Genomic DNA, 18,731 nt, shown 5'->3' with positions numbered 1-18,731 from the left:
AACCAAAAAGGGAGGGCATCTAAAGAGATTCTCCTCAATCTGACATGTGCTAGTAACAGAGTAGTTACTCACATGCTCTTACCTTGGATAATGGCCATTGAGTACAGGGCAACTAGCGACCACTCCACTGTCTGTCCCGCTCAGCAGTTAGGGACAAAATATTTACAATATAACCAATAACTAATTCACAATCAATAGTGTATCCTTCAAAGGCTCATGCAAGAACATTGGAATTCCTCGGAATCCCAGGTCCCATACTGCTGTAGTGGGAAAATTACTACAAAAGATTCTGTACAGAACACAAGGTGTGCAGGTGCTGTATGTAGAGCTGTAATAATTTACCATAACTTCATTGTCTTTGATATGGGAACAAGAAAACTAGCAAAGCAGCCATTCCCAGGATTCATTCATGCATACTGGATTTGTGAAAACAATGTGATTGGGTCATCAGTTCACTGCCAGGTTAGGGAGACAGTTTCAACAAAGATTACAGTGCATTGTAAATCACAATCAGATGTCTACATGCAGAGTATCAAAGCTTTTAGCCAGCTGTCATGCTGTATTTATGACCGGCTGATGGCTGCATTCAGGGGCGAATTCGTGGTCAATGTCCTGGCCAGCACTCAGGCCCCAGTTTAATGCCAATAGAAAAAGAGTTTTACTGTGTACAGCAAACTCATGTGCCTGGCTGCATTGCAATCTGTATCAAAGCTATAAGAGAACTGGAGGGTCATCTCCTTTAGGAGGTCACTGTGCTATATTGGTGAATATTTGGTAATTTTTTTGTCATGTTTTCTATGGTGATTTTTTTTAAAGTTTGCTACAAAATGTACAAATACATGTGATTCCTGTGAGATTTGTTTACAGTTGAGTGTAGTTGTGGACATTTTTAAAAGCGCTGACATTATTTTAAGATTATTTACATTTCTAAAGAAACATAAACCCCTTGGTCTTACAGCAATGCTACAATGCGTCATGGTAAATCAGAGCATACGACCCCTGAGTATTTGGTATCAATCCTGTGGTTTATTTGTAGAAAATAATTGATAATAACCTCGCATGTGAGCCCCAGGAAACTGCCTGGGAGTGCTGAGTGAGTAAACACCAACTAGCAAGCTGGAGCTCCAAAAAAGATCACTTGTTTATATAAAACTCCACTACAAATCACCAGCCATGTCAATGTCACTCCCTCATCTGTCACCAAAATTCCTTGGCAGAAGCACAGTGGCTGATCGGCTAATGGTTTTCCACATGCTGTCTTGGGACAGTGAGCTTTTGAACTATTTTACTGCCCCCTCCTCCTCCTGCGGTCACTGCTGGCCTTGAAATAGGTGATGAAATGCAGCCAAGATAACAGACAGAGAAGACAGGTACTGCATCCTTGGGCTTTGTCTGCCCCCAGATAAGAAGTTCTTGGATTGACTATTTTGGGTGCATAGAAGTCTTTTGTCCTTCAACGTAGTCTCCTCCCATCCGTAATCCTATTTATAGAGTAGCTCGCAACACACACTTTGTCTGGCTGCGATGATGGAGGACTCTGTGATTGCATTGCCGATTCCTGTAGCTTCACCCCTCCGCTGCCAATACAGTACTTAACCTACTGACACACTTGTTTTGCTGTGACAGCACACGGCTGCAACCTTCTAATCCCTGTTCTCAGGTTGCCACAAAGAAATCCCTTTGAAATATGACAAGAAAAAAGCAAACAAAAAGAAAAGCATTAAATCTTAGACATAAACAGTTATTTTAAAATTGGAATGGTAGGGTTGTGAGTTTGAATTATTGCTGTTGCTGTCTCATTTGTTATTGTGATGAAAAATATGTATATATATATGTATTATACAAAGCGTGTGAGAATGCATTTTCTTAGATGTTATGTGTGTTTATGACGCGTCATTGCAAGAAGTAATCTGCTGGGCCTGTCATAGCAAAGAATAACATCTCTTGGGCCTGTCAAACCAAAAATGACATCTGGTGAGTTCATCATTATAGAGGTACGATTGTCTCTTTAGCTGGATCTGATTTGACTGTATTTCATTTTAAGAAGCACTGTAATTATTTTTTTTTTTTTTTAAAACTCCCTGTTCATTGGTATGTTTCGCCTAGCCAGAATGACTGAACAGCTTGGTGTAGTGTTTATTAAACAGCTAAAAAGCGATTCTAGATATTCTATATCCTTTACTGCTGATAAGAGCTGGCTGCTGATCAGTGGGCACTAGCTGCAGGACTTTAAAGACATTTGCTGCCACTGTAGCATTGTATGTGTACTCTTGTTTAAAGAATATGCCAGCCTGTGGAGCTTTTGACACCCTCATTCCCAGAATGTCATTTTACAGAACTGACCTTTGAAGATCCTTCAGATAGACAAAATATAGGACATTTCAGCAGGGTCAGAAGTGCATGCAGTCTAACAATTCATGGGCTTCATGACTGTGATCTATTTATAGGAAGATTACCTTTTGATTTAAGTCAGGTATAGACAGGGCCACAGGAGTATACACTTTCTAAAGCTGCCTGCAGGTCTGAGGCACCAGATCAACATGATTTCAGTCCGTTCAGGTCAAGTTGAAACCAGTAACTGGTGGCAACAGCTGCGCTAAATAAATCAACTTTATTTTACCGTTTCAGCATTTTTTCTCAAACAATGGCCAGTGCATGTAAAGGGGCTCTTAGCAGGTCCGGAGAGAGTCGTTTAAGAGTAAATAACATGCAAATCGAAGTTGGATGGATTTGACTGTTGTGATATTTGAAAGCATTGTACGCTTCAAGTGCTGTGAAATGTAGAGATTTGGGTTTCTGAGTAGCTCAGTGGTTAGAGTTCAGGTTTTCCGTATGGGAGAAAGTAGGTTTAACTGAAGACCCATCTTGATCAGTCAGTGGTGTTTTTGTAGGTGTCTGTACAGTAAATTAAAATCCATATAAGAAATTACCAAATTTGTTAGAGGTATGACAGTATTATCCTTGATCATCACCCTCTCACATTAATTTAGGGATTATCTGAAATTAGAAAAATAAATAAATATTGTATATGCGATGTGGATTCACAGCACGTCAGTCTACTTGTATGTCCCCTCATCCGATGACTCTTATCTCTCTTACTGTCTCCTCTCTCTGTTTCATTTTTCATTGTTAAACTCCATTCTTCTTTTAAATGGTTTGTCTTTTGAATATTACATGACTGTTTAGTGATGATTATCTTATTCTGATTTTCTTTGTGTTTGATGTAAAAAGAGTGAACAGAGAGCCATAGGAAAATAAAAAGGATTTAAGATTCTGTACTTCATGTTCCAGGCGATAGTGGAATTGGATATGAGTCTGTTGTGCAGGTAAGATTGTTTCTGAGCTCCTCAATAGCACTGCTGTGAAAAATAGCCAACAAAAGCCATAAATTAGGAGGATTTGTGAGGATTGTTTAATTGCCTGTCTCCAGATCTGGGGATGAAAGACTATTTGAGTTTCAATTACACTTTATGACACTGTGGACAAATATAAGCCTCTTGATCCTGAGAATTAGTTTTTTAATGAGGACTGAAATACCAAGAGCAAGGGGGCTGTCTTCAATTAGCCCTCTGGATTCCTGCAACTGGAACGTGTTCCCTGATCAAAATGTATAAGAACATTGTAAGATCATTGTTATTTCTGCGGCTATGTATGTATAGTATTGCATCTGTTCAAAACTTCTAGTGAAAAATGCACCATCTGGACAACCTAAATGGGTTAATTATTTAGTGAAGCGAGATTAAAACACTCATCTTCCTCAGACTTGCATTACAAAACACAGGTTTCATGCTGCCAACACTACCTTAGCTGGTGATATCATATAAACCGCTTCACATTTTTAACATTTCACATGAAAAACCCTTGGGAGAAAATCTTATGGCACTGTTTGCTTTGACCTGTGACCTAAGATGGCAGACTTATTATGGCCTTGTGATATTTTGCTTTCTGGATGATAAAGACCTACCTCTTTGAAATATTGGATTCAGACTCGGAAAACAACTGTATGTTATGATTCACTAGGTCAATTCAATACTGGCTGTTGTTCAAGTAAAATAAACCTTTTTGTGCCAATAATTTTACAATGCTGCTGCCGCTAGTGTCAAACCCTCCTATTAATTTGAGGTAGTGACTTCATATTTACATGATTATATAAACACTTCGTGCTAAATGTGTGGGTGACCCCTGACCTAACATAGCTGTCATATTGAGGTCATGTGACATAAGTTTATGGGTTTTGGAGAACTGTCTTAATATTTGGTACATTACCAGTGTTGTTCAGTAAAAATGAACTGTTTCACTGCCTCGTGGTTTAAACCTCTTTAAACCAGTTCATTGTGGTTCAGACCACACACTTTGAGATACTGGCTTTACTGTTGGTAGACACAGTTACTTTCTTTGATTCTTTGAGTCAATTTTCATTAGTGATGTTATCCAGCTAAAATGAACCACATTGTTTTAACCACTGACAATAACATGTTTACATTTCTTCAGCGATGGTGTGTTTTTATTTTTGATCACAAACCCACCATTTCAAGTTAAAATGTAAATGTTCCTTGTGCGACTAAAAATGTATCATTCTCCTACCAGCTGTTACCCCCATCAAAGTAAGACCTTACTATTTTAATAGTGACAAATCATTTTTTGTATCCTAGCCACTACCCCCATTTTGCCCTAAATAACCAGCAAGTCTTTGCATCACTGTTGTAATAATCCTTGATTGTGATGGATATAAGTAAATACTCTTTCACGATACAAAAGTATGTTTTCCTGTGGTGAGGGTTTTATTACGTTCAGAACAGGAATCTAAGGTTCACCCTAAATTAGACTTTGACGAAAGTTTTTTTTTTTTTTAAGCCACTTACACTGTGTTTATTATCTGGAACAGGAATTGTGATGGTGAAAGGAAGATCCTCTGTAATTGCTGGTGGACTGGTAATTCTATCTGCTGAAGAGCTAATTGTGTATTTGTTCCTTTCTTCCCCCTCTCGCCCAGTGGTGCTATCAGGGAGAATGTGTTTCTTTTGGCACTTGGCCTCAGAGTTTGGACGGTGGCTGGGGACCGTGGTCAATCTGGGGCGAGTGCAGCCGGACTTGTGGGGGAGGTGTCTCCTCCTCTGTCAGACACTGTGACAGCCCAGCGTAAGTAGCTAAAGTAAGCCAGAGCAACAAATGACACATTTGGGAACAATATTGTTTTCATGTTTTCAGGGAAATATATTTGTACTGTGTCAGTTGACACTTTCCAAGAACCTTTTTTGTTAGAAAAAAGCGACTCTTTGTAAACCAATATAAACATAGAATGGGATTTTGTTGCACCATTTATATGAGCAGACATGGTCAAGTGTTTTAGAAGCTGGTTTAAAATGTGTTACTCAAATACAATTTTCTATAGTGTAAAGTACTGTAGGTTCTCCGCTTAACTTCAGGACCTGTTTGCTCGAGCCTCTTAAACACAGTGTATGTTCAGATTTCACAGTCAAGATATTATCAGAAATATCTCTCTTCACAATGTTGCTGTCAGACAGTAGAGGAAACGGGGTGGTAATGTGTAAGACCTGTGTAAAATAATAGCTTTAAGAACATCAAGGTACAAATCAGTGCAGTGGAAATTCCTTCCACGATGTAAACATAAAAAAGGGACCATGGTCGATATTATGCAGCGTATCTTGATATTGGGTATCCCATACAAACACGAGGATTTTGATGCTACACAGCTCAGTATTTTTTACAGCATATGAACCACACACAGCAGTCACTGGCCACAGAGGTACAATTAAGAACTTATTTCAGTCCTGGCACCTCAATAAGCACCATGGTTTTATTGTCTCAATTCCAATGGTGATGCTGACTGTGAGAGTGTGGCTGTTTGAATATCACTGGCAACTGATTGAAATTGGTTCGGAATCATAGCTCTCTTGTCCTTGTCACCTCTCTCAAACTGTCATCATTGATTAGGATACAGTGCTGCACTAAAGGGGATAATTCATTTGATATTTATTTATTATTCAACGCTGTTCTCCTGAATGTGAGGTGTATACAGTGCTGCGGCTAATAACCAGGCAACAGGCACACCAGCATTACATATATCATTTATTATATATTGATGGTAAATGCATAACACAAATCTTATTTTTGAATCTCTGTTTAACTTCCCCGATTCTCTACCTCTTCATCCAGTTTAACCCAGTATTTGCCAATGCATTTATACTGTGTTTCCATGTGTGCTGTAGAGTCTACGCATGTAAACCCCTCCACAAGCTTTGTTTGGTCTCCATAGTTAATACGTCAGTAGATTTCTTATCATTATTGCTGATAATGCAGCATAGAATATGGAAATGTGCTCTTTAAGTTAAATTCATACACAGGTACAACATTTCTACCTCACAGTGTTTCCAGTTTGCATTGTGAGGTAGAAATACTACTATGATGCTACGATGAATAAAGGTCATTCTTAGTTTGAGAAAGGGTGTACATTAAAATGTAGGAGAGATGAACCAGACTATTATGTTGACACTGATAAAACACAAAGATACGTTTTAAAAAAATAAATGTTTAGTTTAACTGAATGTGTTGTTGTCATGTTCAAGGCCTCCAGGAAACAAGATTTAAATCTGTTTTTTTTTGCCTTGTTTTTTTTTTTTAATCTATAATTGTAAAAGAAAGAAAAGACGAAAAAAAAACTTTGTATTTACATTTAGCCAGATATCATTAATTATCTAATCAAATGCAGCAGCCTTCTTGGCTGAATGAATTTGACTGGGGAAAACCTTGGAAATCAGGTTGACCTGAAAGCTAAACTGGCAAGGCTGCTGGATGGTCACTGGGGGAGCTTGGGCTTGGAATACAAGCTGCATTGCTAACAAGGGGCGCGTTCCTCTGATTCAAACAACAGGCAGCCATCAACTAATTGGGAGATGTTTTCCAGATAAGCAACAGGAATTCTACCCATGGAGTTTTCAGGTCATATTATGCTTCTCACAAAAGCAAAAAAATAAATGGCTGAAAATGGTTTCTCTGTGGTAAACTGTGGAAGCCATTTATTTAACTTCCAATCCCAGTAAACACAATAATTCATCTCTAACCTGGTCGCACTACAAACTCCCTTCTCTCTGTAAGAGAACAGCAGAAGAGACAAATGTAGTCACGATGAGCTGCCGGCATATGGGGGTTACCTGGGGGGGAACCTCGTTACAAGGTAACTGCCCCAAATGTAGTGCAGATGCCTGCCAGTGTTGATTAAAATGTTGTGTGGATTTTACTTTGATTCACTTTTTTTAAAAGGCAGACAGGGGGGCTGACAAAAAGGAGAAAGTACCTCATTAATCTTTTTTTTTTTATTATAATTTGTTTCAGGCCTTCTGGTGGAGGAAAGTACTGTCTTGGGGAAAGGAAACGTTACCGCTCCTGTAATACCGATGTGAGTCAAAGGCGTCCAGCCTTGCAGCTTTCCACAACCTGGTTCACAGGTTTCACTCTGACAGATTCTAGGGCAGGCTATGTAGTGTGAAGGAAAAATGCATCCATAACCATTAGGCACTTGAAAACACTATGTACCATGCGCCATTGCAGGATAACACTTCTTTAAACTTGTCTCAACTCTGCTGTATATCAGCATCAATTGGTGGTATGAGGTTTTTTTTTGTTTTGTTTTATAGGTTATACCAAGAATAAAGAGAACAAATATTTTGAATTTGGGCAGCAGATGTGCTGTCAAAAGACCATCTTTATTTAAATAAATCATATTGTTCATGCTTTGACATTACCATGCATGTGCTGGTGTGATTATTGACTATAAACCATAAAACCGTAGTAGAATTATACAGAAGATTGTGAAATATACAAACATTTACCAGTGTATGTATGTCTGTTCAGTGTGTCGTTTGCAGATATTCCAGAGGAGGGTCCTGTTTAATGATTTAAATAACGGTGGTACTCAGATCTGCCTCTGTTTATACCAACTGAATAGACCTCTTTTAGTATTTGGGTCACGTAAACAGCAGCTTCTTTATTTTCATTAATTGATTTGAAAGCATTGACTTGGAGTAGCCCTTTAGAGAACACACTCATTAATTGATCTGTCCACACCTAATTTGGCCAGGGCCTTTTAATCTCATTCCACAATATGCCATTGTTATCAACATTTTTTATTTCTGGGTTAAATCAAGTCCCTTCTGGCCCACATGCTCTCTCCTTAACTTTCTGAGAACCATAAACTAAAACAATGATAGTCTTCATCAGGCCACTGAGCAGTACATCAATCCTGGTTCTACAAAGCCTGTAGCTATAGCTTTTGGGTGTTTAGGGTTAAAACCATATGGTCATTATGCATTTCCTGGTAATTATCGTGGTCACAAATGAATTGGTGATAAGAACAGTACTCCCACAGGTCTGAATCCGTGACCTGTGACTGAGTAAACGGGACATTGACTTCAGAAAGGAGAGTCGTTCATCCAGACTAAAGTAAACTGTTTGAGAAGCCTTATACAAAATAACAACATCTTCCAAACTCCTTTAGACTTTGTCATCTAACCACAAGTGATCAAAGACTGAACAGGAAGCCTCTCCTAATGCATATGTTAATAGTTCAGAGAAACAGAAAGATAGGCTTAAAAAAAACCCAGGCAATGAAAATGTATCTTTAAATATTGCATTATTATTGGAAGAATTTGGTTTTGTTATTACAGACCTGGTCTTTTGGAATATGACCACATCCTTGTTCAGGTATATCAGCTGATGGGTCTTCTATGATGAGGAAGCTGCCAGCCTGTGGCTCACAAACACTTTGAGTGTTTCTGTGAAATTTCTGCATTTATTTTTCTTCAAGCACTTTACCCTCCCTTCCCCTCCCTCCTATGTTTCTTCAACAACTGCTGTTTAAGAAAGATCAATTCTCATTTGCTTTCTTTTTCAACAATAAGCTAACCCCCTCTTGCATTGTACTGTGACCACGTTCATTTTCTTTCACTGCCTACACCTTGACTCCTACTGGTATTAATACCTCTTACTAGAATTGCCTTTGTTGTGCTAAATGCCACTTTGTAATTGAAAGCAATTTAACAACAGAAAGAACCCAGATCATAAAAAAAACAATTATAAAACAGCTGGCTGCAAGAAATGTGTACTGTTTACAATACACGCTACATTCAAAACTGAGTCTATGTCCAAACTAAACAAACAGCTGCCAGATTGGTTTAATCGATCCATCAGGCAAAGCATCAGGAAGAAGAGTGAGATCTACTGAGTGTACAAAAAATGCGTGAGTACAAAGAAACGCAAAGAAATAAAGATATTAGACATGCAAAGAGAGCTATAGAACTCCATATTGCCTTGAACATTAAAAATAGCCCCAAACTGTTCCTCCAATAGCACAACAGCAAAAATAAGACGTTAAGAGCTGAAGGGACAACAAGGGGAATGTAGTGGAAGATGACAAAGCAATACCAAACGTATTAAATCATTGCTTTATACACATTTTCACCAGTGAAGACGTCAACAACATGCCCCCTGACACAGATAGTCCTCAAACAATCCTACTCATTTAATATAAATCAAACCAAAGTACTAAGATGACTGGGGCCTCGCAAGACTAATAAATCACTTGGTCTGGATGGCATATACCCAAGAGAGGGATAATATGCAAAAGTCAAACTTGTAGACAGCGCAAAACTTCATGGAGTGGCTGACATGCTTTCAGCCACCCAGGAAATCCAAAAAGATTTAGACTGCATACAGAAATGGGCAGAAACATGGCAATATAGCCAAAAAGTGTAGAGTCCAAACCACAGTGTCAGAGTTACTTTGTGACCCAAGAGAGAGAGAGTCCAAAGAAGAGCAACCAGACTAATCCCAGGGCTTAAGGAACAAGCTTTTAAGAAGGCTAAAAGATCTGAATCTAATCAAAGAATAATTAGGAGGGGGTCATGTCTTTAAAATCTTAAAAGGAGTTGACAATGCTTAACACAAATCATTACTTTAAGCACAGTACAAAAACTAGGACCAGATGACTCAGTTGGAAACTAAATGGAGATAGATTTAGGAATGAGGGAATGAGACACTTCATCACACAGAGTGATGAGGGTATGGAATGGGTTACCAAGTCATGTGGTTGAGGCAAAATAACTTGGATCCATTAAGACCCAACTTGACGGTCAGCTGCTAGGAACTGGATGAGCTTAGATGGGTCGAATGGCCTCCTCTAATATTCTTATGTTCTTAATTGTTTTCTTTGTAGTTAGTTTTTTTCTGCACAGTGTGTGCTGTATGCAGTATATTTTAATTTCCTATCTTTTTTTTTTTTAAATGGGTACGGATAGCTATGTAAAAACTTTTTTTTTTAAAAACGGGTGTTTTAAAATTACTTGAAATATTTTTTTTCATGTGAGTTTGAAAAAGCTTCTAAAAATGCACCTTTTTTGCATGATATATTGGGATTGTCAGTATATACAGCACTTGAGGGGTGCAGGAAAGTCTATTTTCTCATCCCTTCAACCATAACCTCAACATGCAGCTTATATCTGAGTAAACTAAAGATGCTTATATGCTAATGTTTGGACTTGTGAATTTTCTTACCTTCTCTTTCTCTTGAGAAATCCCCAAATAAGCTCTCATATAAATGTATAACCTTGTGCATGGATGTAAATATGTGACACAAAGTGTTTTCCTTTTATTCATTGCAGGCCTGTGCAGTGGGCGCCCGTGATTTTCGGGAAAAGCAGTGTGCAGACTTTGACAACCTGCCATTTCGGGGGAAGTATTACAACTGGAAGCCATACACTGGAGGTGAGTTTGAATAACAATGCAGAACCCTGCCTTTTTAAGGGGTGTTTTATGCACTGTAGGGCCTATATCACGTATAGTGAACAATTGTCGCACACGCTGCAAATGGATTACTGCTGTTGTGTGTGATTCACTTTGACTTTGTCCAAACTTTGGTAAGTCTATACCCTTCTTAAAAAGGACAGTCTGTTTGCTGCTCTGGATGGTGTATAGCATGCTTGTATAAACAGCTAACCAGTCCCTTTGATGTATAGAACATTCTTAAAATTCCTAGGAGTAAAATGTTTGATCATCTTCTGCACCACTGTTCTGCTTTTTTCTACTCACGAAATGTTTAGTTTATAGAGTAAAGCTATTTGGAAATCTCTGTCCTGTGAAAAGGCTCTGGAGAGGAACTGGGTGGAATATTTCATAAGGGCATGTGATATACAAGTTTTACTGCAGGATTGTCTTGTCCTCTGATCTCTAATATTTTCCACATGCAGTTTGCCTTTACTGATTAATTGCCCAGGGAAAGCCAACTAAGGAGATATTAACTGATAACCGAAGATATTCGCTATGTACTTATGTGGCACGATGGACTTTCCCACCTCTCCCAGAGCCATAGATTGAGTACATCATTGGGAAAATGCTGAAAACAAAATAGGGCAGAGCGATGTGTAGCAAAACAAACAAACAAAAAAAAAAACAAGATCAGCAGAGAATGTTTTGACTGAGTTCCTGTACAAACTGTGCCAATACTATAGTTTTTGGACACCTTGGAAGATTTTTCATTTGAACTGCCTAAATAATAAGTAATAAAAAAACGAATTACCTGTGCCCATAAATAAAGTAAGCTTTTATTTATTTATTTATTTAATTTTTCTGGCAAATTGAAATCAGATTGCTTAGTTTAAAAATTAAACATTAAACCTTTGTGAATACATTGTATCTGTCAAAATAGTTCCAAAACAAGGCAGCATATTAGGGCATGGATTCACAGTGTATATATTCCAGTTTTTAGAAAGGAGGAATAAACATGTTAAGGTCATTTGGTTTGTCATTCTTTGATCACTTTGGAGAAAGAGCAATCCCCCTTTCAAAAAGTAGGATGGAAATACTGACTAGAGTAAACAGATAGATACTGTATCATTGTTCTGTAAGGTTATATCTCTGTATCAGATCATATCAGACCTGCATTACTGCATACATTTTAAATGTTCACCCCCAGTACTAACTCGAGGAAGCTGTTTACCTGGGGTGATAGCTATTGGCTGTCAATAGAATTCTTATTGACACACTTTGACAAAGACTCCTGGGTTACTCAGCCACCCTCTCTCGTGGGATAACTACAGTGATGTAGGAACATACAAGATGTAGCATTCCAGTCTCTTCAGGGTAATAATATAAAATGTCTATGAATTTGACAACTGTTTTCTGTGCAGCTGTTTTCACTAAACCACAGCTTTATATTGCATGCTACATCTCTCAGTGTGTCTTTGTCATTCAGATGAAGCAATCAGCATATACCCTTAAGACCAAGAAAGCAGTACGTAGCAATAAACAAGCACACATGTTTTCTGTGGAAAATTGAATCCTTCAATTTACACGTCAACAGATGCACACGTGTTCACTGAACAAAACCCACAATAAGATGTAATGTTTATGTACATTATATTATTGAAGCATTTGGGTTTAGGATTTAAACAATTTAATCTTTTAAAAATATTCACATTTAAAAATACAGCTGCACAAATGAGTCATTGTTAATCTGCCACAAATCTGAAACAGTGAAATAGAATAGTAGTGGAGCTTGGACGTGCAAGATAGATATGATGCTAATATTCAGCTGCACTGGCTTCTGATAACATGTTTACTTAGCTTAAATGGCTTAGCTGCTATTATTACATTGCAGTTTGCAGGTTTCTGTAGCAGTGCTCTTGTTTTAGTAGTATATATGTTTTAATAATAACTATCAACTATCTATAGTTATTCATTTTAATTGATTAATTGAATGGATTCATGTATGAGGAAAAAACTCTATTTTAAGTAGGGAGTGGCCAGATCCTTAGTAACTGCTTGTGCAATACAGCTCTGCAACTGCTCAGTCACATCAGTCACTTCTGACTGCATGCAGACTGATGAGCACTTGTCTTTTATGTGTATTTACAGTCTGGGATACAGATGCAAGTCAGTCACTTACTGCGATGCCCCTTTAAAACACTGACAAATCTTTGTCACTTGTTTTACGGTCAATTAACTGACAAATAACTGGTTAAGACCTTATACACAGCATGACAAATTGTTCAGCTACTTTCCATACCATTGTATCATGATGTGGCTAATTTATTTCCTGATACATGGCTCCTAATAGAGGACACACCATGTAGACAGCTATACTATACACACCCACCTTTTTATAATAGTAATAATGCTGAATCATTGGGATCCAAGTTCTGGGATCAGTCAGCTACTAGGAACCAAATGAGCATTGATGGACCTCCTCTGATTCGTAACTTTTCTTATGTTCCTATGAAAGGCAGCTCTGTAGTTGCACATGCTGGAATGTAATCTGTTTTGTTCAATATGTAAACCATTTGGCTTAAAGTCATTATTTTCTGGTTACTGATGCTATGCACTGCATAGTTGAGATATGTACAGCGTTTGCATGTCTAGCTAACTCATGCTTGTCCTAAGTTGGGTGTGTCACGTATGCTGTCTCTTTTTATCATTCTTTTCTGTTCTAACTACAGGTGGAGTCAAACCCTGCGCATTGAACTGCTTAGCTGAAGGGTATAATTTCTATACAGAACGTGCCCCTGCCGTCATTGATGGGACACGCTGCCATGCTGACTCATTGGACATCTGCATTAACGGAGAGTGCAAGGTACTAGAGATGTGTTACCGTTGTTCTGCTGATCTGTGTCTCACTCTTTTATAACGTTTTATTCATGTTAACTGCTGGGTGTAGTCCACCTCACAACAATTTCTATTAAACCCCTTTTATCCTGGATATTCCTACAGTTGAAATGTTTATTTTTTTATTTATTTATTTTTTAAATCTCTTTGTTTTCTTTATTTCTGTTGAATTCCACATACAAAACCAACCCAATCTTCTGTTATGGTGGAACTAAGAAGGGGAGTGGGAAATCATACAAACCAAAACCAGGTTTGGAACTATCTGTAGCTGCGTTGCATGTCAGATAAAACCAACGACCACAGAAGTTACATCCAGGGAGAAAAGGGTTACATTGATTAATGCATTTTAGCTGCATTTTAGGTGTGGCCTGAGCAATGTAAAAGAGTTACAAGAAGACAGCACCTTTCCTACTACCTTTAGTGACAACACATTATAAAGGTAAATTATATAGACAGATGTGCTACTATTGCACACCTTCATGATCTCAATAGTAAATGTCACGCTTTTGTTGATTCTTCTGGGGTGATCAATGTAAAGTTTGGCTGCACATCCAGATGAAAATCTACACAGTCCAATTCTGTATGTAGTAAGTGTTTGTTTTTTGTGGAAAAGACACCTTGCTTTACCACCATAGTTACAGCTGCTTGGAGAATCTAAAGTGGTTTAACAAGCTTTAGGACATTACATCATTTGAAATTCCAAATTTCAGAGTCAAGTTTAAAAGCAGATCATTTAAGTGATGTTCAGAGCATGTTTGTTTAGTTTTCAGAACGCTTTGTTTATAAATCGCTGAATTTGCACAGAATGACTTTTTCCATGTCTAAAGTTTTGGCCTTTTCTGAGGAAATTCAACTCATTCCCTAGAAAGCATCAACCTGACAGGGTTTCAGCAGTGTGATGCATTAGTACCCGCAGCCGTGCGTTCTGCAGTGTGATGCATTAGGAACTGCAGCCGTATGTTCTGCAGCGTGATGCATTAGGAGCCGCAGCTGTACGCACGTTGCACACCTTTGGTTTGCAAAATTTCGAGTCGCTTTTGCGATCGGTTGAAGCGAAACAGACATTTTAAGCTTATAGAATCATGGTGTTTATTTAGTGGTAGTAATGAGCAAATGGAAGAAAATACATTTGGGTGAAGCTTCAAAAAGAGCGAAAATCTCTCTTCTAATGATCCAGAATATCAGAGGGAAAAAAAATCAGTAGAAGCAAACCGTCTGTTTCTGGCTAATATTTTGGAGGCATCGAAAATATTACTACTGCATGATCTGAATTCTGCTGCTCTTCCAGAATTGAGCACAGTAAGTGCACATTTAAAGTTGCATTTGTATTTCAATTTTATAAGAGTCTTATATTAAAATTAATAATACATTTTTCTAATCATTTACACAGAATTGCCAAGCTGTGTTATTATTATTATTATTATTATATTATTATTATTATTATTATTATTATTATTATTAGTAGTAGTAGTCGTAGTATTATCAGTAGTAGCCATTTACAACCCTATAGATTATATTAGAACTCCTGAAGTTTACAGGCTTATTATGTACAGCTGTAAGATTATAAGGTTTATTATGTATAGGTTGTGTGGGCATCTTAACTGACTTCACAGCATACAAACTGGCAGTTTAATGAACATGACGACCAAATTTCAAAATGTTACCGATGAAAACAGAGACGTGTCTGTTGAAAATCAGGAAAATGCTGCCACAAGAAAAAAGTTGAGTGATACAAATTTACTAAAAGTGTAACTGGAAAAAAACATATAGCAAAAGTACAGAAATTCAAGAACATTACAGAATACTGGGAAGCAAAGACATGTATTTAACGAGCCACAAATACGACAGTTCAATTTACTACGGTAACCAAACGGACTTCACAAAAGCAAAGGAAAGTACTCCAAAGTGTGCAGTAAAAGCCTGTAATTCTATCTCAGGCTTCTGGTGACATGGATCCTGTACCTTCGGTGTCATCTTTTATCTTGCCATGAGAGTTTATTCCTAATATTATTATTGTTATTAATGTTTTATTTTTTTAACAGCCTGATTTGTCACGTGTACCATAAAAAAGTGTATGTTTATACCCCATGCTTAGGTGATTGTGAGACTAAAATCATTAGAAATGGAACCAGCCTAAAATATTTGTTAGCTAGTTTTTCCCCTAGTTTAAGCCTATATTTCAAATAGGTTTATTTGTAGCTTTTATTGTTGTTGTGGGCTATTTGCCTATCATTGTAGCTGCTGTTCTGACTCGATGGCAGCATGCTGTGTTTACTCATTTTTAGAAAGGGAAACAGCAATGCAATTTGAGTGCAGTTTTCTAATGTGACAGTGCAGGTGCAGTACACAAGTGCAGCACTCTGATTGGCTGAAGCTGAAGTCGTTCTCTGCATGAGAAGGGATGTTGGTGTGGTTCAGTTGTGGGTACCATGTGAAAGATTTCTGGGGGCACTTCTGGTTTGACGGTGGACAATACTGATTTGGTGGCACTTCCATGCTAGCTTGCCATTCCGTAATAGGGTGATCTTGGGTTGCAGGGTTACTTTAACATACGTAAAACATTTAGGGTCTTTCCAGTTTACGCTGAAGTGCTTATTTAGACTGTTTATTTCAGGTTTGAGGCTGGTTTTTTTGGAAACAAAGATTTTTCACTTTAAAACTTTTTAAAATGTAAAAAAATTATACTGTTTCAGTGATACAAACTGTTTAAGTGTTCTTTGGCACATAAATTAAAATGTACACGTTTCATCCGTAAACTAGTAGGACATCCGCAATGTAAGACATCGGTCATCATGTTGAAGATTTGTGGGCACATGTGCTGTTATAAGTTGCTCATTTATTTGTTTATTTGTTTTTTAAACAGACTGCATAATCACTTTAAAAGGGTTGTTCCGAGATGTTTTTGGCAAGGCTGTAAAATCGCTGCAGCTCACTGCACAGCATGTGCTCACCCCTCCCACACTTTTTTAGCTGTTGCCAAGCAACCTAAGAATCATTCTGAAATTCCATATCTCCAGATGACTCTTATCAAGCTGCCTGAAAAAGCGGCTCACGACTTCTCTTTGCTGTTGTGCAATAGCACACAGCTGGTATTTCTTAAAAGAGAGGGCACACTTTTGTTTTACATGACTTTCTTAAGGGGGGTAGGGGGAAGGGGCGGGTTAATGAATTGTAATTGGCAGTTTCCTGATATACCTTTGCTCTCAGTATCAAAAACAGATACAGTATGTATTCATATGAAGGCTAAAGGCTGTGCTTGTGTTCTGGAAATCTCCCTGCGCCCATGTAGAAATTATGGCCAGCCTTTTATTTTTGAGGTGACTCAAGATGCAGCAAACATTTAACCAAGGTTTTGCTAGTGTAAACAGGTAGAGGCCCGAGTATCCTGTGCTGTTATCAGTGCTGCGATAACAGCGATTATTCTAAGGTATTACTGCATTCAATACAACCACCCAAGGAGAATTAGGGCAGGAAATATGTTCAATAATATTAGATTAATATTAACCCACTCTGATATGTTTTATAACAGGTTCCATATAATCTACCCTCTCTCCACATGTGTTATGGGTTAGTCCTCAGACATGGCTGTTATCAGCTGATGATCACGTTTAAACAGGTTTAATTAAGTCAATACCTTACCTTATGATAATGCCCAAACCTGAGGATGTAAGCGATGTTTTTTTCTTCTCTTTTAAGAACATATGAACATAAGAAAGGTTACAAAAGAGAGGAGGACATTTGGCCTATCTTTCTCGTTTGGTTGTTAGTAGCTTAATGATCTCAGAATCTCATCAAGCAGCTTCTTGAAGGATCCTATGGTGTCAGCTTCAACATTTGCTTTACATTTTAAAACAAAGCAGGTTAAAAGTAAACCTGGAAGAAAAGTGTTTTAAATCTACAGGTATAATTCAGTTTAAATGTTTGGTCATAGACCAGGGATAAGTACAGATTCTGAGTACGCCTCCCACAGCACTAGGTGCAGGGTGATAAAAACAAGGGCAGGGGGAACCCCCTTCTGTTTTAATCCATGTTTTGCTTTATGATGACCTTTACTCACAGTTCTCCTCTTCTCAGCACGTGGGCTGTGATAACACCCTGGGCTCGGATGCGAAGGAAGACCGGTGTCGCATTTGTGGGGGCGATGGCAGCACTTGTGAAGCAATCGAAGGCCTCTTTAATGACTCTCTTCCTAGGGGAGGTAGGCAGTGCCATCACTGTAGCTTTTGTTTCCAACTGGGACAAGTTTTTAATTTCTTTTCAGATGATATCCTCTTATCTTGCCGAAGGCAACCCTGAAAACTTCCAACACTTTTTGGCTTAACAGTTCATGCCAGTTTGCAGTGTGTGCCAAGCACTTCAGGTCTTCATTTTTCATTGGTTTTAGTGCTGAATTGCATATAGTTATATAAAGAAACTTGTAGTCAAAACAAATAGTATAAGATGGTGAATTTGAATTAATGACACTGTTTACAAAAGTGGTAAAGCTCTTATGTGGTTACCTCTGTTTTTCCCACTGGTAAGAACCTGTTATATTTCAATTTAAGTCTGTGTAAAGCTGCATTTCAAATATATGGACGATCCTTTTAAGAGAATGTTCCTTTGACAGAAATGGTCACCAGTTGAGTATATTTTTCTATGGGGGTGGGTCAGATTTTTCTGATTGTGGAGAAAGGGTCAAACTCAACTGGGGTCTTTAAAGGACAAGCTTCTTGTTGTTCTGATTTATGTGTTACATACAGCTCTACCCACATTCTAGAGTCCAGCCTGATGTAGATTTTCCACTGAAATCTTCCTGTTTGTCTTTTAGGTTACATGGAGGTTATTCAGATTCCGAGAGGCTCAGTGCACATTGAAATTAAAGAACTGGCCATGTCAAAAAACTACATTGGTAAGTTCAGAATAATGGGTAATATAAAGGTTCAATTGCCAATTAAAAAAAAAAAAATATATATATATATATATATATAGCGAGAGAGAGAGAGAAAGAGAGAGAGATAGAGATATTTAGCACTTGTTTTAAATTAACACACATACACCAGATAATGTAATGTCCAAGT

General features: G+C 37.9%; 1 protein-coding gene across 1 annotated transcript in view; it reads left to right on the top strand.

Annotated features, from left to right (window-relative positions):
- Positions 1–18,731, top strand: part of LOC121316924 (A disintegrin and metalloproteinase with thrombospondin motifs 6-like) — an 86,348-nt gene that overhangs the window by 52,833 nt on the left and 14,784 nt on the right. Inside the window, exons 13-18 of the mRNA XM_041252306.1 lie at positions 4,994–5,139; positions 7,354–7,417; positions 10,677–10,779; positions 13,509–13,642; positions 17,749–17,872; positions 18,482–18,562. Of these exons, the coding sequence (XP_041108240.1) occupies positions 4,994–5,139; positions 7,354–7,417; positions 10,677–10,779; positions 13,509–13,642; positions 17,749–17,872; positions 18,482–18,562 (652 nt within the window). The remainder of the gene's footprint in view (positions 1–4,993; positions 5,140–7,353; positions 7,418–10,676; positions 10,780–13,508; positions 13,643–17,748; positions 17,873–18,481; positions 18,563–18,731) is intronic.

This window comes from Polyodon spathula, chromosome 1, assembly GCF_017654505.1.
Source record: "Polyodon spathula isolate WHYD16114869_AA chromosome 1, ASM1765450v1, whole genome shotgun sequence".
Lineage (NCBI taxonomy): Eukaryota > Metazoa > Chordata > Actinopteri > Acipenseriformes > Polyodontidae > Polyodon > Polyodon spathula.
The sequence above is the reverse complement of the archived record's forward strand: the minus strand, read 5'-3'. Positions and strand labels throughout refer to the sequence as shown.